We start from the raw sequence: 22,933 nt of genomic DNA, 5'->3' as shown, positions 1-22,933 counted from the left end.
TACCACATAAGACTTGGTCAAACCGTTTCTAAAGTCAGCTAAGAGTATTAGACCTCCCTTGTAAACATTTATTTAACTTTTGGCCTGTAGAAATAGCTTGTACCTATGCATTCAGCCAGTGATCATAAATGTTGCATAGATGTGAACTGCAGAAGAAATTAAGCAATTCAGGGTTCCTGTAAATCCGTCTATTTTTAGGGAATTTTGAGTTATGTTTAGAAATATTCGGCAAGGATTGCTGACTGCTGAAGTGTTTACTTTTCCATTCCTGCCAGGCAGGAAATGGCTTCCATCTCTTTAACATTCCCCTCTAAAAGTTCCAAATCCCTACTACAAAAATGCTGCTTAGATGTAGTTTTACATGTTTCCCATAGAAAGAGTAATTGTGTCTTGTGCTGTTGCTGTTATGTGATTTCCAGCTGTATGTATAATGAAGAATAAGAACATCTATGGATTTTATTTTTCCAAAGATTTTTTTTGCATTTGTTACTGATAATAGTGGAACTGAGTTTGTTACCCAAGTTAATTGTGGACATACAGTCTAAATAAATCACTGATTGTTTCATTGAACTCATTGGGTAAATCTCCACAGTTTGGAATAAAGAAGATCTGGTAAGTGATCCTCTCCCTCCATGCCAATGATGGCTTCACACTGGCTGCGTGTGCCTGTCAGAATTGATGCCGATTAGGTATGAAGGCGAGACTAGAAGTTTGGGGTTTATAGGTGCATTTTGGATTAAAACTGAATATATAATATATAGATCTCATATGGGTCATAAATGGCACACAGCTGATATTGTCAGTTTTGTGAAAAGGTCCAGATATTAAAGTTTTTATTACTCAACCAGTTTTTAGGAAATTTTGTTTTCACACAGATTTTGTCTTCTTTACAGGCTCCTCATTGTGAGCACGCCTTTTGCAATGCCTGCATCACACAGTGGTTCTCACAACAGCAGACCTGTCCCGTGGACCGCAGTGTTGTCACAGTAGCACATCTACGCCCAGTCCCCCGCATCATGCGGAATATGCTCTCTAAGCTCCAGATTACATGTGACAACGCTGTTTTTGGCTGCACCACCATCGTGCGACTGGACAACCTCATGTCTCATCTTAACGACTGTGAACATAATCCGAAGCGACCAGTTTCATGTGAGCAGGGATGCGGGTGAGTCTTTCCCTACCTTGTATGACAGCCTGCCACATATCATAATGCATCTAATCGCTGATAGGACTGCCCGCATGACGTCACCGTGTAGAAAGAGTAGAGTTATACAGAATCTTTCCCACAAAACTGCTCAGCACTTTCTGCTGTATGACACTGCATATTTCATGCTGATGGGATTCTCTTATCTATACTTCAAGATTTTCCTATACTGATGAACTGGATAATCTTATCACATGCTTCATACATGTAGAGAAAAGTTTTATTTTCCCTACGAAAGCCACAGAAGTTTTCGCATGTACGTTCTTGGGTAGCTGTATATATGTATGTGCCATTGTGTATTTTGCACAGAAGTAGACTTGCAGAGCTGTATTCACACTTCTGCTACTGGAAACTTCAAGTATGCTGTCAGGTCCCTAATGGCATAGTTTGACTCATCTTGTGCATTTAGACAAAGTGTCTCCCACATCATCGTACATAGTGCTAAGATGACACTTCTAAGCCAGCAACCCGCCTGCGCAGGCCCATGCAGACATGAAGCCAGGAAGGAATGCAGTGTAATTATAGGTTTTGCTTTTTATTTATTTTTTTTCTTCTTGCTTACATTTGTATTAACCAGTGGGGGTGGTGAAAGCGTCAGGAAATCCTGTTTTTAAGGGTCTTTTTATTTCTAATTTATCCTGGGCAGTGATTTTCTCCGTCTCTACAAAAGACTTGCCACACTCTTAGATACTTTGTTCCTATGGGATACTGTCTGTTTACAGTGCAAAGCAAGACCCTAAACGGTTTTCTGGTTTTAATATGGGCCCAGTGGGTCTTAAAATAATAGTAAGAATTAATGCTTTATTTTCTCCAGCCACTTCAGAATGGCACCTCCCATCTTTATCAGTATGCAAAGACTTGGCGGTGACATTGTGTTGTCTGTGACCCCCTACAGCCTTTTTCTGTGCCCTGTATTGGGCTGTAGCAATCGCATTCTGTTGACTGGCTGATGTCACTGCTAAGGCTCTGTATACCAACATTGACAGGTGAAGATGGGAGGAGCCACGCTGGTGCGAGGTTGTTATTATTACAATTGTTTTTAGACTCCCTAGAGGCCATTGTATAAAATATAAAACTGGCCAAACCCTTTTGTTACATTTCAGTACCCCCTCAAGGTCATTATTTTTAGGCACTCCCTGGATGCACTCATTCTGGGAGACGCAGTAAGTGAGATGGTTGCCCACGTAACCTCCAGTATTGCACAACACTAGCTCACAACCATGGCTGAAAGTCCCCTTTGACTAGCCTCAGTAATTTATCAGTACAATAGACCACCACCAACGTCTGATATAAGCCCGGTGCGTAACGGGATTATATTTGGTCAGTAAATGACAGATGTTAAGACCAGACATGACCCACTAAATATACTCCCATTGAGAGCAACTTGCTGACAAAAATAGTTTTTGCAAAGCTGGAGAGAGACTTTGATAACAATTCCAACAATATTCATATGATGCTTCTGATCCCTTTCTATCCTGAGATATAGTCTCCTATATCTATCACCCCTTTTTATAAAAAAAATCAATTATTTCTGAAGTGGGTGGCACTTCCTGGTTGTGACATCAGCAAAGGGTAGTGAGGCCAGAGCACTATGAGCATTCGTATGAATCGAGACAGCATGTCTTGTAATTGGAGGACCTGAAGCATGTTTTGAGTCGCATGCTTGTGACATCACTCCAGGTCCTGCTTTCTTGCTCTACTACTGCCCCTCCCAACAAGCCTCCTCTCTTCTCCAGCCGTCCTGTACAGTTTCCCCATGGTTTCCAGAAAGCATGACCAAAAAAGAGAAGCCTGCTGGGGACAAGGTAAAAACTCTGCTAGTTGCCAAACACTTGCAGATGGCTAATAAGAGTAAATTGGAGAATTGCTTACTTTTGCTTGGTGGAGTTGAGCAAAAGTTTTTATACTTTACAGTTCTACCATTTCACATATTGCCCACATAGCTTAGATATTATGTTTACATTGCAAGTAGTTATCTTTTAGTGGTCTCTTTCCTATCCAAATGTATGGATCTTTCCAAATACGGAGTTAAAATCCAAATGTTTTTTGTTCTAATATTAAAAATGGTCTATACCATATAGAAGATGCACCTCCTTGGCAAGATTCAATCTTGAGTAAAAGTGCCTGCTTCTTATAGTCTGCCAGACCCCAGCACTGCCAGTCTTCCCTGGCCACTGGCATTTCACCCGAGAGAACAGAGCCTAGGCAGCCGGCATGATTGTTTCTGTAGGACCTGGATTGATGTCTGAAGTATGTGACTGATCACCTGCTTCCTGCATCAAATGCAAGGGCCTTAAAGTCTCCATGCTGCCCGGGATGGGGCCAGAGGAAAAAGTTGGACTGGGGAACAAGAGGTTTGTGGGTTCGATACATTTTTCAATCTTTACAATAATGCTATTATACATCATAAAAGTAATACACTGTTAATTTTAGTTACCATTTTTAATATAATTATTTTTGTTTTAATTTCTTGTCTTTTAGCCTGGAAATGCCCAAAGACGAACTGCCAAATCATAACTGTATAAAACATCTTCGGTCTGTAGTTCAGCAGCAGCAGACTCGCATAGGGGAGCTAGAAAAAGCAGCAGCTGAGAACAAGCACCAGCTATCTGAGCAGGTTTGGTCCTCCCCCTTGACTTCTGTACTTTTACAAAATACAGAATTGTGTGTGCTATATACTTGTTCTCAGTCACATAAAGATAAATATAGTGCTCACAGCTCTTCAACAAATCATCTACTCAAGAAAATCTCCAACACTGGAAGCTATTTGTCCAATATAAGCTACATTTCTGGTGACTTTAGGTCATGAATATCAGAATATTATGGCTCGGTTAAGAAGTCTTTCCAAACTCGCAGCAATCGTCAGCTGCCCTAATATTCGCAATCTGAATCCTGTTGCATTGTCAGTCTTGAGAAGAACTATCAAAAACTGATAACATTTAGACCGGGCATGCTGGAACGTGGGATTAAAACGACACTGCAAGATCTAAAAACAGATCTTCTAAGCTGAGAAGTAGTGTAGTAGATATGAGACACACCTAATCTCTGTAACAGAGAAGACCAGCAAAAGGCCAAGATTTTAGTTCTGTTATTTTTTATTATCCTTTTTTTGCAGAAAGGTTTAGACCAGCGGTTCTCAACCTTTTGGTCGAACGACCAAAACCGGGGGTCGCCTAAAGCCATCGGAGCCGCAATTTTAACTTTTTACTGCGAGTTGCATGGTTTGGGGTCACCGCAACATGAGGAACTGTATTGCGGGGTCACAGCCTTAGAAAGGTTGAGAACCACTGGTTTAGACCCTTCATTAGAAAGACAAATAACAGTTTGGGTCTGTTGATATGGATCAGTTGTATGCAGTGGTCGGAGGGATTTTTCCAGGGATTTTTTTTGTATTACCCAAAGGTAGGAGAGGTCATCATCTCCTAGAACAGTGGTGGCGAACCTATGGCACTGGTGCCAGAGGTAGCACTCGGAGCCCTTTCTGTGGGCACTCACCAGAGAGGACTCCAGGTATCTTCCTGCAGTCCCAGACAGCCCAGGACTTGCTGTGCACAGAGGTATTTTAAAGTGACTGCGCTATCTGGGACTACTGGAGGAGTGGGAAGGTGTGGACAGATCTGGATGATCTTTGTAGCTCCTGCCCTGACAATTCTTGTTTAGGGGATACTGTAGGGAAGCTGCAATGATCATCCAAATTTCTTTTATTTTTTGCTTTATTGGTTTCCTCAGGGTGTGATTATGAATATAAGATGTGACAGCAAGGGGTATAAAACACAAATGAAATTTCTGTGTTGGCACTTTGCGATAACTAAGTGGGTCCTGGTTGTAGTTTGGGCACTCTGTCACTAAAAGGTTTGCCATCACTGTCCTAGAACATCCATGATATTGCTGATTTAAAGGAAACCTAAGGCTACTTTCACATAACCATGAAATCGGAAGAATTTCAGATTGCTTTTGATCATTCACGGCGAGGACGCCGCTGCCTCCTCACGTGACATGGGTGCGATTGTACAGGTTAATTTGACCTACTAAAACTTGCGCACTGCTTTCCCTCAGGACACAAATTGAGCATAAATCACACCTCATACAGTTCCAGCACTCCAGATCCACTGCCAGCACTTATTGTATTTATACTGCGACCAATAAGTATACCACTCAGTCACCTTGTTACACCACTAGACATGCACGCTCAGCACTCTAGCAGTCAGATGGCTAACCACACTTTATAAGGCTATGAGTTTGCAGAGCATTCAGGGACCAAAATTAAAGTGAAATCTTTAATTACAAAAGGTGTTAAAAAAGATGAATTCCAAAATAAAATGAAACACAACACAATAAAACAAAAGGGAGAAAAATGACAAACTTACAAATTAAAGAAATTCCTTATTCCCTGGAGGTGGGAGAAATATGGGACACCCCAGCTTATCCGGCCACCCCATAGTGAACCCTAAATACCTGCATCTCACAATGTTTTATACATTTTTATATTTGGTTCAGGTTTTCAACTCTAATCAAAGTGTTAATGAGGGGGAGTGTCCAGGAATATTTAAACTTGTTTCCAAGTCCTGATGCAGGGATGGGGGTAGGTGTGGAGAAGAGATGACCAAATGGTTTTTGAAGTCTGCACAGAACATTCTTCAGGTCAGAGTTTATCAAGCTGTAAAGACCTCCAGGATGTTGTAAAAGCTGCCTGGATGCTTCAAGAGATGCCAATTGTCATATATTTTACCAATTCTGCACACTGAATAAGTGTCCATAAAACTGGTTTGCTCTATTTGTGTACTTTCATACTGATTTGGTTTAGCGTGTGTTAGGAGGTCCCTTGGGCCACAAACTCGTGTATAAGACCCCAACACATCTACAGTATGTATACTGTGCAGTGGCCTGAGATGGAGCTGCAGCTCTTCCTTCCCTGATGTGAATGGGAGAAGCCCTGCAGCAGCACTCTAATCTGCTGCAGAGTCTACAGAGTTGTGCTGTTTTGATCACAGCCATGTCCCACTTCAAAGATTTGGGAATGCAGGAGTCTACCTCCATAATTAAGAATTTTTAAATTTTTTGCCAAACTATCTGCTTCGCTTGTCAGATTGGTCACCATGTTTAATCAGACTGGTGTTACGGATTCTGCTACTTTTTAGGTGTGATTGAGTTAAATGAGTACTTGCCACATGAAAGTTTTCATAGCATTGAGCCCATTTTACAATTTTGTTTTGTGAATTTTTCCCTTCCATTTTAAAAAATATAACTTTTTTTTTTTGTCTACAATTTTAGAAAAGGGACATTCAGCTCCTAAAGGCTTACATGAGAGCAATTCGCAGTGCCAACCCAAACCTACAGAATTTGGAAGAGACTATAGAATATAATGAAATTCTTGAGTAAGTTGGATTGTTTGTTTTAGTGCCTCAAATTTATTTAAAATATTTTTTAAATGTACCCCCTTGTGGATAACAGAAAATGTATTCAGAGCTTTATATTTTGTTTTTTTTGTGTGTATTTACATGACTGCCTTTTTCTAGGTTATAATGATTGCCTATTAATAAAGTCAATGGTATGATAAAAAAATCATAAAAGGAGAAATGGACAATTACATTAGTACACGGCAGTCCCCTACTTAAGAACACCTGACTTGCAGACGACCCCTACTTACAATCAAGCTTTATTGTTAATCCTAGTTCTTCTGACAACTCAACGTTTTTAAAATCCAATTGTTACAGAGACCAAAAAATATTTTGACTAGAGTTAAAATTATAAAGTATACAGTTCTGACTTGCTTTCAAATTCAAGAACAAACCTACTAAACCTATCTTGTATGTAACCCGGGGACTGCCTGTATTTTGGTTTTTGATACAAACCAAATGGAAATAATTTGAGCAGGACACGGATGAGGACTAACCACAAAAGTGGAAAAGTGAAATTGAAGGAAATTTCCCCTAAAAATCAAGCATGGATAACTCGAGGAACCTTACTCATAGATCAACGCACTGTTGCGTATGCTAATGTTGTATTTGTTATCCATGGCCTCCATCCTTCTAAAATTAACTTTTGAAATGCTATAAGTGGGAAGGTCTCTGGGGAGCGTTACCAGAGCCCCACAGTGCTGCTGTTTCACAGGTTCTTCACAAAAATGCAGTATTTCATCGATCTAATTCCAACCTGTCTCTATCAGTCCTGGTGTATACAACTTTTGGTTGTTCCTGGAACCGACCATAAATTTTCTGACTGGTTGTATTCTTCTCATGAAAAGCTTCTCTTGTCTGCACACTGAAGTGCTCTCTGCCTCTAGTCCCTCCTTCCTATATTACAAGACACAGGCACTTCCTGTTGGCAAGCGGCAGTGTGCAGAGACTAGCTCTACATACCACAGATGGATAAGGTCTTTATACGAGAGGGATGCATATAGCAGAGCTAACAGTGTGTGTTAGCAGGTGTCATTGTGTTTTATATCCATCTCATGGATCTCATCTCTTTTTCTGCTTGCACACTAAAATTGAGTAAGATTGAAAAGTAAGGGGTTAAAAATGATCTTTACTGTGTAAACTTCACAAGTGGGTTAAAATTTGAGAACTTTTCTTTGATGGACAAACCCCTGATATTTATTTTGTAGTAGAAAATGTATATTTTCGCCATTGAATGTTGTATTAAATCAAACTACAGTATGGCAGTATATGGGGATTTTGCATACCATCTATTACAATGTGCAGATCGCACATTGTAATAGATGGCCTCGATCATGACAGCCTCGGATCTTTGTGTGATCCGAGGCTGTCATGACAACGGATCGCTGCTCCCCTGTGACGTCACGGGGAGTGACGATCGGAGCCAAGATGGAGGCGCCCAATCAAAGGGTTAACACCCGCGATCGGTGCAAGCACCGATCGCGGGTGTTAGCGACGGGCGTTTGCTTCATTATGAAGCAAATGCCCGGTGAGTATGAAGAGGGCTCAGCCTGTGAGCCCTCTTCATACTCCCCCATGCGCAGCAAGACGTAAGGATACGTCTTATTGCGCTATGGGGTTAAGGCATGTGAACTTATCATTTGGGAAATCTTATTACAAGCTATAATAATGAGCCACTTTGTCAGAGGGTCTCATGTTCTACAGCGACACCTTCATATAGCCATCTATGTTATACTACCGGTACTGGAGGTGCAGTGGGTATACCTCATTAAGCTACATGTCTATTATTTTGAAAGAATAAAATACTAAATTTTTTTATTGTTATTGTACTATATAATTTTTTTTTTTTTTGTTTTTTCAACCAAACTAAGATTTGTTTTTTGTTTTTTCAAATTTAGGTGGGTGAACTCTTTACAACCAGCACGTGTGACACGATGGGGAGGAATGATCTCTACACCGGATGCTGTGCTACAAGCAGTCATCAAGCGTTCATTGGTGGAAAGTGGCTGCCCGGCATCCATAGTTAATGAGCTGATAGAGAATGCCCATGAACGCAACTGGCCACAGGGTCTGGCTACTCTTGAGACAAGGCAAATGAATCGGCGATATTATGAGAACTATGTGGCTAAACGAATTCCAGGAAAGCAGGCAGTGGTGGTGATGGCCTGCGAGAACCAACACATGGGAGAGGACATGGTTTTAGAGCCAGGTTTGGTGATGATATTTGCTCATGGGGTTGAAGAAATTTAAGTTGCACAGATGAATAAATACACTCCTTGTGCTTCTCCATAATCCTCCTAAAAGGCAGGGTCTAATGCTTAACGTGTTTCCAGACCCCACTCTTGCCACTGGTGCCTACTAGCTCAGTGTGGGGTAAGGACTTGCCATGGTTCATTTTTGTATGGAAGACACTCCAAGGGCAAGTAATCCGCTTCATAATATCCCTCGCCATGCACTGCTGCCAGCTTGTAAACCATCCATATTCATTTCTCTTTTCCGATTTGTTATTTGCTGAAAGAAATGGAATTGGCCAACAAGGAGCAGCGCAAACGTAAACTTTGTGGCAGGGTTAAGAAGAAACCCTAATAAGACTTTTATGAAGGAGCAGAGGCATCGTCTTGGAATTATGGGCATTGTTAAAGAGTTGCCGAGGCATTCTCTCAAATCACTGGTATCTGTAACGGGATATATGCTACGACTTTTGTCAAACCACCATGGACTTGAATTTAGCAGGAGAATTTTGTGCAAGTAGGCTAGGAAAAAGTAGATATTTTTTTAAACCCTCTGTCACATAGCACTAGCTCCAGATGTTCAGTTTGTCTTGGTTGTTGTCACAATAAATTAGCAGCAATATGCAGCAGACAATGCAGCCGCTCCATTCACATCCCGACACTCATTCTGTCTCCTGTCATTTCCATCCGTAGATGTGACACTGCAGCTTTTCCTTGAGCGAATGGGTGAAAAAAAAAAAAAAAGCAGTAGATATGGATGTGCATTAAAGCACATACAGCTTGCAATTCTAGGTGCTTTGGTGAAAATGTGAGGTTGTTTGTGTGTGTGTTGGGTATCACCTTCCCTACCCCACAACAAGGGAAAATGGAGCACAAAAAACCCCCCACATACTAGTTTGTTATTATTTTTTTTTTTTTTTTTTTGTGTGTGTCTTCTGTATATTTCTTTTCTTAATTTTAAGGATATTGTTACTTCCTCCTTTTACTGTTATATTGGTGGTTTCTTTCTGGTTTTGTGTGCACTTGTCATATGCAGTGGTTTCCACTAACACAAAGTATAGGGTTGGGAATTTGAGCTTTCGTGCTTCCGTCTTCATCCAAAGGTAAGCCACATCTGTTCAGCGCTTTTAGATGTTTTTTGGGTCTATATGCATAAATATAGTACAGATATGTTGAGCAGCCATATTGTTTACCTATTTGCTATGCAGTTTTTAAGCCATTTATGCCAATCAATTCACTATTTAAAGGGTATTTCCATCTTGGATTTCAGATAAATATGATGGACCCTGTGTTATACTTGTGCCTGCAGTAAATGAAGAATTGGCCATGTATTTGTGACATTTTCCATAAAATTTAATGAGAGTTCTCATTGAGAATGGCGTATTTTGCTTATTAAGCATAATTTTATATTCTGGGAATACCCCTTTAATTATTAAAAAGAAGACATGCAGACCTATGAACCATTTTAGTGAAGGAATATAAATGTCACATAAAAAACTTAAGTAAAATTGGCTGCTTTCTTGCTCCTTTCTATTTTTGAATGGAATCAAACTTGAAGTAAAGCAGAATAGATCTGTCTCCTGTGCTCCAAAACCAGACGTCTTCATTTACTACTTTGTGGTCTTTTGAAAGCTTTGTATGTACTGAATGTTTGTGAAATTGTTGTATATGTGTTTAACGTCCTGAGTATCATTTGTCTGTTTTTAATATACATAAAATATATAGGTTTTTTTTTTTTTTTGCCTGTTTTTTTTCCCCCATCCCATATTTGCTGTAGGTTGAACTGTTTATTATAATTCATCCATGAGATTTTTGTTCTCTCCCATTGTGACTACATTTGGCAGATTTCTCTAGTTTGTATATTTTGTGCCAAGATAAATGTCTTTGAAATGCCCACAGCACACAGCAGAGCTCTGCTACATGAGCAGATAATCCCTCATTTCCATACAGAAATTAAATACCCTGCGGAAATTTTTTTCCTTATGTTCCTGGAAGTGGTTTCTTTAACTCTCAAATTTTCTTCTCTTCCGCGGGTTTAGTAAACTTGCTGGTCATGATTCCTGCATACTAACTACTGGAAATAGACATATTCCTTCTGAGATTGTGTGGTTACATGCCGTAGAGGTGGATAACCTGACTGGTTAGTATAGAATACTCGGAGATTAGGTTACATCGGGTCAGAAAGATTGGGTATATTAGGTTACTCGCTAATTGCAATTGAGCAGAAGAATAGTCAATCCAGACGGTACATTGAAAAGCTGTTACTATGCAGTTCTTGACTTTTTGTGTAAAAGACCAATCAGACCTAAAGTTGGGTAGATATTGTAATTGTATTTGGGAACTGCACAGTGGTTATTACTGATGGACCCCCATGATGGAAACTCTCTTAAAACCTCATTGATAAGTCAATGGAGTCACCAATGTGACTGATCTGGCATTGCTATCATTTTGAGTTTCTGTTCATCCTCACCAATTGTCAGCCAGCAGGGAGAGACCATACATGCGCTCCACTTATTTTAGTGGGAAGTGGATCCATGCATCTGTACTGTCTCTTACATATCAAGTGTTTTTTTGTTTTTTTTTTTTTGTTTTTTTTTTAAATGTATATCTCTCCCGCACTTGCAGACTAACTTGGGCATATTGGGATAGATTTATCAGAAGTGTCAGGGCAGACCTGCTCTAGTTGCTCATGGTAACCAATCAGAGCTCAGCTTTCATTTTCCCAACTGCTGTTCATAAAATTACAGCAGAGCTCCAATTGGTTTCCATGGGCTACTAGAACGGTTTATGATAAATCTTCGCCCATTTGACCTCCAACAGAATATGGATTATTCCCTCCTTATTAAAGGGAACCATCATGTCCTAATGCAGATGAGTTTGGTGTACAAAACCTGAGAATCTTGGTCCCATCCGTCTAACCTTATTCCTTACAGTTCCGACTTGCAAAGTACAAGAGTAAGAAGTGTTTTGGATTGATTTGCATCCCACAAACATTTCGGGGGTCACTGAATGTTGAGTATTGGACTAGAAGCATTTGAAAGTTGGAGTTGAAATCTACAATTCCCTTTTCTTGTTCTAGTCCTGCATGTAAATGGCATTGGCTAAGGTAAAGTAGCTTGCTGCCCCCCTCCACCCATTTCAGCACCCCACTTTGTGTGGCGTATGTATGATGTCTGTTTTATGCAGTCATTCAGTGTATAAATCGTATATACATTAATAACTCGCTACTTGAGAATTGAAGGCATGCATCACTTATACAATCTATACTATAGCACATAACCTTGCATTCAGTTAAAAGTTTGGAATAACAGTTGGTGGGTAAGTGCTTCAGCACCTGCTTTCATGCTCATGTCATGGCTTTGTAAACTAGAAATTACACATGGAAGTGTGCGCTTGTATGCAGTGTCTGTCTTTTAATCTCCAGTAGCATTTTACCTGAATTTCAGCTTCCTGGGCCAAAAAAAAATGTGAACACTCCCTACAACTTTACTACTGGAATTCACTGTTGTGTAACTGTGATCAGTTGTGCTATCTTTGTGCAGCTTTGACTTCCCTTTGTGTATTGCAGTGTGGCATTTTCAATTGAGGTTAATTTGTGGAGGGGAAAAAAAAGCTAGGCAATTTGTTCTCAGTTCTCATGCATCTCACATACTATTTAAAATATACTTTAAAAATGAAAGTGCATATTTTTCCAGGCACAGGTATGAATAAACTTTTTATAAAAATGAACTGCAGTTGTTGGTGTGTATTTATTCCTGTTTGGGAATGTACTCTGTATCATTATTATGTTGAATCAGTTTTATAGATAAAACAAGAAAAAAGTCAATAAAGAAAAAAATAATACAGAGGAACACCTCTCCAAAATGGTTTAATTGGTGAGAACAAAACAATATGATAAAACATCGTCTGGTAGGGCACGCAGGACCTCCAACAACGAGAAGCATATCCATGGTGCCTGGCAGGGTAAGGAACCCATAATAGGTTCATCAGACAGTTATATCATTATTAGAGGCATTTTATAACAATGAATATGACACAGAGCCGACAAATCCCCCACTTTCCCCGGGAACTTAGAAAGGGGTAACGAAGGAGAGGGCGAAGGGGAGCTGGAACAACCAATAAGCATGACCTCGAGAGGTTAGTAGTAAGCTGGAGGTAAATCTACATGCTTATGGCTGTCTCTCAGTTACCAAGGATCCCTTTTGGGATATCAAGACAAACAGTAGAGATATGAACAATTCTCGTGACCTCGCACGCTCCTATAATTTGAACCAGCACAGACCAACACTCATAACAATTGGCACACTGGAAACTTGGAAGGGGGGACAATACAATACAACTTCATTGATTTCCTGGGGGGAAAGAGGGGTAAAGGTAGGTATACAGGGTACTCTGAAGGGTTATACGACATAAAGGACTGCCAGGTCTGCTACAGAGCAGCATGGTGTCATATCATGGAGCCTGCCAGGTCTGCTACAGCGCAGCATGGCTCTCTGTATTATGACTTTACATGCACAGTAGTGTATGGTGGCCATATGTCAGGCTCCAGGTGCAGTGGACCCCCTGGACGAACGTGGACGATGACCTAACTGGCACCCAGTCTTCACCAGAGCTTGAAATTGATACACGTACACAGGGCATCAATAATGGGAAATGTCCAGTGCCAATTAATGGCGTGCTGGCCCTTTAAACCTTCTGAAGCCAGGGCGCGTGTGCCTACGGCCAAGGAAGTGGAAACAGGAGCCGGGACAGGTAAGGAGCGTGGCCTCTGTGCAGAGGGGAGGGGGAGGCACGGGTTAGGCCGCGATCCACAATATGGGTTGCGGGAGCTCCTGTGACAGTACCTCCCCCTTTGGCCACCCCCTCTTCTTGGGTTGGAGAAATCTCTGCAGGAGATCGTGGACCAGGATATTGTCCTCGGGCTCCCAAGATCTCTCCTCCAGCCCAAACCCCATTCCAGTCCATCAAGAAGAACCACTTCTTCTCCGTCTTCATATCTAGGATCTCCTTTACCTTGAAGACGTCTGCTTCGGGAGCAGGAAGAGGTACTTACCGGGAGAAGCGGTTCAGAATAACAGGCTTGAGTAGCAAGACCTGGAAAGAGTATGGAATCTGCATGGTGGGAGGAAGGAACAGCTTGTAGGCCTCTGGATTGATGCGCCTCAGCACCTCGAAAGGTCAAAGGAAATGAGGACCAAGTTTATAGCCAGGGTTCTTTAGCCAGACATACCCTGAGGACAACCAGACTTTGTCACCTGGAGAGAAGGTAGGAGGAGGCCTGTGTTTCTTATCAGCCTGGAGCTTGGTTCGAGCAGAAGACTGTAGCAAGGAAATGTGAGTCTGCTCCTAAATGGACTTCAGATCCGGTACCAACTCTTCAACTGCAGGAACATCCGAGGACACGGGTAGAGGAAGAGGAGGCCGTGGGTGCAGTCCATAATTGATGAAGAATGGGTCTGAGCCGGCAGATGCAGAACCCAAGGAGTTAAAGGAAACCTCTGTCCATGGCAAAAGAGTGGACCAGTCGTTTTGACAGGCTGAAACAAAATGGCGGAGATAGCAGCCCAGAGTCTGGTTTACTCTTTCCACTTGGCCATTACACTGTGGACTTCAGCTGAGATGGCTTATTTCGGGCACAGGAACCCACAAAATCCTGTACATCCTTGACGAGATCTGGCCACCAATAGACACCGGAAATGAGGGTGACTGAGCGCTGCACCCCAGCTCCCCAAGACAGAATCCTCTTCCGTAAAGCTGGCCGGACATAGGTCTTGCCAGGAGGTAGCTGCCGAAGGTCCACTGGAGCGGCCACAAGCAGTCGCTCAGGAGGGATGACATGCATAGGAGCCGGTTCCTCCGCAGAGAAAGTCTTAGAGAAAAATCTGCAGTGATACAATACACAAGCACAGGGCAACAATGCAAGTTTTCTCCAAGGCATATAGCACAAAGATCCAGCAGGGGGCAGGGAGAGGCATGTTTAAATGGTCTTCTGGGAAATGGCCAGCGCCAATTAACGGCGTGCTAAATCTTCTGAAGCTTGCATGCACAAGCGAGGAAGCGGAGCCAGGACAGATAAGGAGTGCGGGTGCCACGCCAGCGGGGGGATAAAGGCACGGGTGAGGCAGCTACCCATGATATGGGTCGCAGGAGCACCCCTGACACCATATTTTGCACCAGGAACAAGACTCTTAACATCTTGGTCCTTTGTTGTATCAGGGCAGTACTAGTATTATTCACACCAGCCCCCTTTTATTTTTTCGCTGTGACCATTTTGTATAGTATTCGATATGGACACATGGGAACTAAAGAAGTTGCAACAAATAATTGCAGCTGTACAATTGATTATCACAGCAGCACATACAGTACTATGAACAGACGTAAGCAGCACATGATGTCATTGTGCTACCTACATGAAGATACGAATGGCGCATAAGTGCTTTAAAATAGAAGGAGGAACCAGATTGTTGGCTCAGGATTATACTGCGGCTGAATCCTCCTATATTTCTGTTGCAGCCGCTGATGGGACTGTGCTTACCAAAGACGAAGAGATTTTTCTATAATTATTAAAAGGCTTCCCCCCAGTCCCAGACGACTATTCATGGGGATACGTTAGCAGAATACATATCGACCAGGTTTACTTTGGATGAGAAACTTGAGAGACAGATCACTATGGATGAACTAGAGGACGCGTTGACGTAGCTTACCAACAATGTAATGACCTTCCCACTAATTTATATAAACTGCATAAGGATTTGTTACTTCCTCCATTATTGAAGGTGTTTCAGGAAGAATTGGATACAGTTTTTTTTTTTGTTTTTTTTTACCTAGATCTATGAGGAAGGCCATAATCGTTGTGATTTTGTAGTTGGGTAAGGACCCCATGGACCCGAGTGCACATCGTTTTATTTCGTTACTGCCTGTAGATGTTAACCTTCTGGCAAAAATACTAGCAAAACTTCTACCTGTAATATCCACTCTGATTCACAAGGATCAGTCCAACTTTTTATGCCAGACAGATCCACTGCAGTTAACATCAGGGACCTGTATCTGAATGTTTTTGTGGGCTCACTCTATTTTTCGATTTGTCTCATTCGACACTGCCAAGGCTTTTGACAGCATGGGCTGGGACTATTTATGGGCGGTTATGCGACAGATGGGCTTTGGGGCAAGGTTTGTGCCTTGGACCATGCTCCTTTTTATTTGTGGCCGTTAGCCAGAATGAGTGCTTAGCGCACCACTCATGGCAACGCCCGTGCTGCATGACTATGGGAGCAACTTGGGGCAGTGCTGCCCAAACGCAATGAAAAGTGATCATTAGCACACTGCTTTTCCCTGAAATTACATCAGGTCCTGTAGCCCCACTACAAAACATGACTGGGGGCCTCTCTGAGTGAGAAGGTGAAAGAACATGTAAAAGTATGAAATGTGGCCATGATGTAAGTACCCGCCATCTGGAGCCTAATTAAGGGTCTCTGAGTTACCCTACACGATGACCGGAAAACTTACTTCGTCTGGTAGCCGCTGCATGGTGGAGCGGACAGGTAACTGGAATACAGATATAGGCCAGTGTTCACATTCAAACACTTAACCCATCACAAGACAGACAGCAAGGTGGGGTTACACTAGGAGATAAATGATACTGAGGGACAAACTACAGATACAGACAGATAAGCGGAGTAAAACAAACCGGGTCAAATCCCAGATGGCGTCAAAGGTACAGAATCGTATAGCAATAGACTGGTCAATAGGCAAAGCAGAAGTCAATACACAGAATAGCAAGAAACGCAATGGCAAGAGCACTAGATACACAGACTGAATAACCAGCACCAGATGAAGGGCTGGGCAGAATATAAGGCAGTAATGGAAACTACCTCCAGCACTGACTGGCTCAGCCGGCCATCACTCTAAACTCGTTTTGTCTGCAGCTGCGGTTTAAGACACACTTAGCTTTCCCAAGATCAGAATTGGAGCTGTCAATCACAGGAAGCTCTGGGTGTGGTTTTCCGGCAAGAAGCCTGAAACTTTATCCCATCAGAACAATTTGTGAGTTCTGACATATGATTTATTGATTGAAGAAACTCCAGTCCTTGTTTTGGGAATATCTTCTCCTTAGGAGACCCAAAAGAATTCTTAGCTGGGTTTCACAGCACGAATATCTGCTACTTTTAATCGTTAAGGCTATTTGTTTTCATCCTTGTTATTTTTATAATTGTTTTTTCATCTATGGTATGTATATTGTTTTATAATCTTTTTTTTATCTGATTTTATATTTTTAAGTGCACTGTAATTTTCTATATTACATTTTTAAAACATAAGGGCATTCCCACCTCACTTAGTACAGTTTATTCAATCCCTAACACAAAAAACACAAAACAAATCTTCAATGCATTGTTTTTTGCACTGTAAACAGGGCTTACCTGCCCCCTAGGAATGGCTCTGCGTTGACGTTAGATGCGTCAGCCGCAGTGGCTGTGCAAGCACATGGAAAAAGGCTCCCCGTCCTACGTACAGACTAGGAAAGTGTGAACGTGCAAAGTTAGGCATGTGCAGTTCACATACGCCCTGTGAAACAGGACTGCTGCCGGGCATGCGCAGTAGCTTCACTGCATTCTTTTATATGTTTTGATACATTTGGTTAGGAGGAGGAGAACATGAGGGGCTCACTGAGTGAAGAGGAGGAGAAGAATATGAGGGGCTCACTGAGTGAGGAGGAGGCCTGCTGACCCCCATCCTCTTCGTACTGTGACCCATCTTCTCTTCCTGGTGTTGGTGGTATTAAAAAAAAACAAACAAAAAAAAAACTTTTCTCACTTACCCCCTGCATGAAGGGGCCAACATAGGCGGAAGGGGGGAGAAAATGAGGGGGGCTCACGAAGGGAGGAGGGGTGAGAACATGGGAGGTAACTGAGTGAATAGGGGAGAGAAAGTGCCTGTTGGCTGCATATTCAACCGCAGTGTGTACAAGCTGGACAAAAGATGGAGCACACCCTATCTTTTGACAAATTTGTGGTACTGTCTCTCAGCTTCCTATGTAGAGGGAAGGGGGTAGGAGAGCTCACTTCCCCTCCTCCATGTGGTCATGTGCTACAACCGGGTTAAAGCGTGTCCTCGTCATCCGGTCCCTCCCATCTAATACTCCCCATGCCTTATGCCTCCTTACTGGTGACCGTTCATGTCAGGTGACCAAAGTGACTACATCCTAGGTACTTTAGCCTCTTAATAATAACAAACTGTACCCCATGCATGTATCTGACCACATGAAGTCACAGCTGCCTGCATGGACTTCTACTCCTCTCCATCCTCCATGGTGGATCTGTGACTTCATGTAATCTTATACATGGTGTAGTTTGCTATTCTCGGAAGGCTAAAGTACCTGTGATGATGTCACTGCACTGGCCGTGTGCAAGCTGTCTAAATTGTATACTCCAAAAATCTGGCCTTTATGGAAGTGTGGTAAGCAAGACATAACAATTTCTGTTTGCAAAAGTTATGCAGGAGATGCACCAAGCATATGGAAAAAGTTGTTCTTGTTACCCCAAAACCACATTTTTTAGCCTGATTTCCAAATGGTATGTGTAGATGAAAGCCAACACTGCACAGGAACCTGAAGATACCATCCTTACCCATGACGCATGGAAGCGGCAGCATCATGATGTGGACCTGCTTTACTTCAGTAGAGATGGGGAAGCACTGCTATAACATTTCAAGTAGAATACATTTAAAAAAGGACAAACCATAAGGTTATACAAATCAAATGTAAAAGGTCTCTGAGGCTTCCTGCACACAAACCTGTGGTCTATTGTCTGTAGACTGTGGATCAGCACCATGTGGGGTCCTCTCCTGCACTGGTGACAATGGAAACACAGACAGGAATAGGACCTACTCAGCTCAGCAGTGGGGGTCATACAAGGGGCTGTGGAAACCATGACCATGTGTATGAGCCAATAAGAGGGACTGACATAAAAGGGCGCATAGAGCACCAGTTGTAATACTCCCTCCGCCAGTGCATGAAGCACCAATCTATCAGACCCTTCTATCCTGTCTGCTGTAGAATTCTCAAGGATTTTTTATCATTGCATGTGCACTAGAATGCTTTATGCCAAAAATTATTCTTAAGACAGCCATAATGCAAAGGTGAGTTCCACTCATAATGAATAAATCATGGTTTGATTATTTTTGCTTCCATTTTATTATATCTTTTTTTATAATTGTCATATTATTAACACATCTATGCGGAATACAATATGAATGCAGATACAAAACATAAACCAAATGGTTCTACATTAAACTCCTTTATGCTCTGCACTGTATATGTACGGTGCAGAAGTGCGGGGGCTGTATGAAGAGGGCTCATACAGAGATGGGGTTTGCTGCATATTGCTGCAAACACCCACTGCTAATACCTATGGTTGATGCTAGCACCGATCGTTGCTATTAACCCCACCGATGCCGCCGGCGCCATTTAAAAGATGGTGGTGCATGGGCACGTCATTGTGGAGGGGTGACCGGTTGCCATGACAGCCCCGAGGCTGCCTGGTTTCTGCAGTTTCATTACAAAGAGCCAGTGGTTCATTGTAATGAATTCTGGGAAAAAAAGCCATATATTGCAATACAGCAGTAAAGATCAGACCATATAAGGTTAATGCAACCTAGAGGGTCTAAAAAATAGTAAAATAAATAGTATCATAGTACCATAGTTTATACGGTTGAAAAAAGACACATGTCCATCAAGTTCAACCAAGGAGTGGATTGGATGAGGAAGGGATTTAGGGGAAACAATTCTATATACACTCACCGGCCACTTTATTAGGTACACCATGCTAGTAACGGGTTGGACCCCCTTTTGCCTTCAGAACAGCCTCAATTCTTCGTGGCATAGATTCAACAAGGTGCTGGAAGCATTCCTCAGAGATTTTGGTCCATATTGACATGATGGCATCACACAGTTGCCGCAGATTTGTCGGCTGCATATCCATGATGCGAATCTCCCGTTCCACCACATCCCAAAGATGCTCTATTGGATTGAGATCTGGTGACTGTGGAGGCCATTTGAGTACAGTGAACTCATTGTCCTGTTCAAGAAACCAGTCTGCAATGATTCCAGCTTTATGACATGGCGCATTATCCTGCTGAAAGTAACCATCAGATGTTGGGTACATTGTGGTCATAAAGGGATGGACACGGTCAGCAACAATACTCAGGTAGGCTGTGGCGTTGCAACGATGCTCAATTGGTACCAAGGGGCCCAAAGAGTGCCAAGAAAATATTCCCCACACCATGACACCTCCACCACCAGCCTGAACCGTTGATACAAGGCAGGATGGATCCATGCTTTCATGTTGTTGACGCCAAATTCTGACCCTACCATCCAAATGTTGCAGCAGAAATCGAGACTCATCAGACCAGGCAATGTTTTTCCAATCTTCTACTGTCCAATTTCGATGAGCTTGTGCAAATTGTAGCCTCAGTTTCCTGTTCTTAGCTGAAAGGAGTGGCACCCGGGGTGGTCTTCTACTGCTGTAGTTCGACGTACTGTGCGTTCAGAGATGCTCTTCTACCTACCTTGGTTGTAACGGGTGGTGATTTGAGTCACTGTTGCCTTTCTATCAGCTCAAACCAGTCTGCCCATTCTCCTCTGACCTCTGGCATCAACAAGGCATTTCCGCCCACAGAACTACCGCTCACTGGATGGTTTTTCTTTTTCGGACCATTCTCTGTAAACCCTAGAGATGGTTGTGCGTGAAAATCCCAGTAGATCAGCAGTTTCTGAAATACTCAGACCAGCCCTTCTGGCACCAACAACCATGCCACGTTCAAAGGCACTCAAATCACCTTTCTTCCCCATACTGATGCTCGGTTTGAACTGCAGGAGATTGTCTTGACCATGTCTACATGCCTAAATGCACTGAGTTGCCGCCATGTGAATGGCTGATTAGAACTTAAGTGTTAACAAGCAGTTGGATAGGTGTACCTAATAAAGTGGCCGGTGAGTGTAAGATAACCATCAATGTTATTTAGGTGTAAAAAAGGCATCTAGACCCTTCTTGAAGCGCTCTGCTGTCCCTGCTGTGACCAGCGCCTGAGGCAGGCTGTTCCACAGATTCACAGTTCTCATAGTAAAAAAACCCTGTCCTGATTAAAACTTGTTTTCTCCAGGCAGAGACAGTGCCCCCTCGTCTTTTGATTTGATTTAATATGAAACAACTTAACACCATATTTTTTGTATGGACCCTTCATATATTTATATAAATTACTCATGTCCCCTCGTAGTCGTCTCTTTTCCAGACCCAATAAAAACTAGTTGTTTTAATCTTTCCTCATAACTAAGACCCTCCATCCCCTTATTATTTTTGTGGCTCTACGTTGAACCCTCTCCAGTTCCAGGGCATCCTTTTTTTGGACCGGTGCCCAGAACTGGACAGCATATTCCTGGTGAGGCCGAACCAATGCCTTGTATAGTGGTAATATTACATCCCTATCACGAGCGTCCATACCACTTTTGATACATGGCAAGATCCTACTGGCTTTAGAGGCAGCTGATTGACATTGCATGCTGTTATTCAATTTATGATCTACTAGTACCCCCAGGTCCTTCTCAACAAGGGACTCTTCCAGATTTACTCTTCCAAGGACACATGTTGCCTGTGGATTATTATTCCCCAGATGCATAACCTTACATTTATTCACATTGAACCTCATTATCCACATTGAACCACTGTATGACACTACACAGCTTGGTGTCACCTGCAAAAATAGACACAGTGCAATTAATTCCTACCTCTATATTATATAATATATATATATATATATATATATATATATATATATATATATATATATATATATATATATATATAGTGGGCCAAGCACAGAACCCTGGGTATACCACTCATAACTGGTGACCATTCCGAGTAGGAATCATTGACCACAACTCTCTGGATACGATCCTTCAGCCAGTTTTCAATCCAATTGCAAATTATTTCTGCCAAACCAGTAGCCCTAATTTTACCCATCAGGCGTCTATGAGGGACAGTGTCAAATGCCTTTGCAAAGTCCAAGAACACAATATCCACAGCTGCTCCTCCATCCAGGCACCTGCTCACCTCTTCATAGAAGCAGATCAGGTTAGTCTGACAACTTCTATTCTTAGTAAACCCATGCTGGCTGTCACTTATTATACTATTTGATGTCACATGCTCCAGTATATAGTCTTTTACTAACCCTTCCAATATTTCCCCACAATGGAAGTTAAGCTTACAGGCCTGTAATTGCCTGGCGAAGTTCTAGAGCCCTTTTTATATATTGGCACCACATTTGCCTTGCGCCAGTCACTTGGCACCACACCAGACATTACGGAATCCCTGAAGATTTTAGACAGCGGTACAGCAATAACAGAACTAAGTTCTTTAAGAACTTCTTGTGGGACAAAGTGATAAGAAATAATTTTATTTTTTTTAACATAAAACTTTAAGTTATAAACAAAGTAAAAATAAAGAAAAAAACCCCAACAACACAACCCCCCCCCCCTTTAAAACAAAACAAAAACCTTAATATCACACACATTTTGTACCTCCAAACCTGTTTCAACTCAGGATGAAAAACTAAAATAGTATTCATAAAAATAATAAAAAAGTTATGTTGTAGAAAGTACAGATGAAATTTAAAAAACAAACAAACCTGGTTATCAACATGGAAAGTAGGTGCGGATATAAGGGGTTAACAGACGTGCAGTGGACAATCCCAAATTTAGGGATTTTGTTTGTTATGTGAGCCACGTTCCTCGGGAGGCGAGCTTCATTTAATGTATTTAGCAGGGATTCCACAACCGCACCAAAATGTGGAAAAGGTTAAATGATGCCTCCTGAAGTGTGAATGATTAGGAGGTCATTTTGGTTTCATTCTAAATATGTGAAAATTGCTCTGTCCGACCTGGAAGAGAAATGTGTGGCAATGAATGGGTTATATGATAAGCTCACTGTGGCTCTCCATACAGCACATTAATCCTCTGCATGTACAGAGCCTTACAGCTAGAACAGAACTCACTTCTCTTTGTAGAAGCTCATTGTATAAAATGCCGAACAAAAGAGAAAAAAAATGTAACT

At 42.0% G+C, this 22,933-nt stretch overlaps 1 protein-coding gene across 1 annotated transcript in view; it reads left to right on the top strand.

Annotated features, from left to right (window-relative positions):
• Positions 1 to 12,560, top strand: part of RNF41 (ring finger protein 41) — a 34,070-nt gene extending 21,510 nt beyond the window's left edge. The window contains exons 3-6 of the mRNA XM_072135078.1: positions 894 to 1,165; positions 3,686 to 3,821; positions 6,476 to 6,579; positions 8,499 to 12,560. Coding sequence (XP_071991179.1) covers positions 894 to 1,165; positions 3,686 to 3,821; positions 6,476 to 6,579; positions 8,499 to 8,850 — 864 coding nt within the window. The 3' untranslated portion in view covers positions 8,851 to 12,560. The remainder of the gene's footprint in view (positions 1 to 893; positions 1,166 to 3,685; positions 3,822 to 6,475; positions 6,580 to 8,498) is intronic.
• Positions 12,561 to 22,933: the final 10,373 nt, after the last annotated feature.

The sequence above is a fragment of the Engystomops pustulosus genome, chromosome 2 (genome assembly GCF_040894005.1).
Source record: "Engystomops pustulosus chromosome 2, aEngPut4.maternal, whole genome shotgun sequence".
Classification (NCBI taxonomy): Eukaryota; Metazoa; Chordata; class Amphibia; order Anura; family Leptodactylidae; genus Engystomops; species Engystomops pustulosus.
Note: the sequence above shows the minus strand (reverse complement) of the source record. Positions and strands in the feature narration are given on the sequence as shown.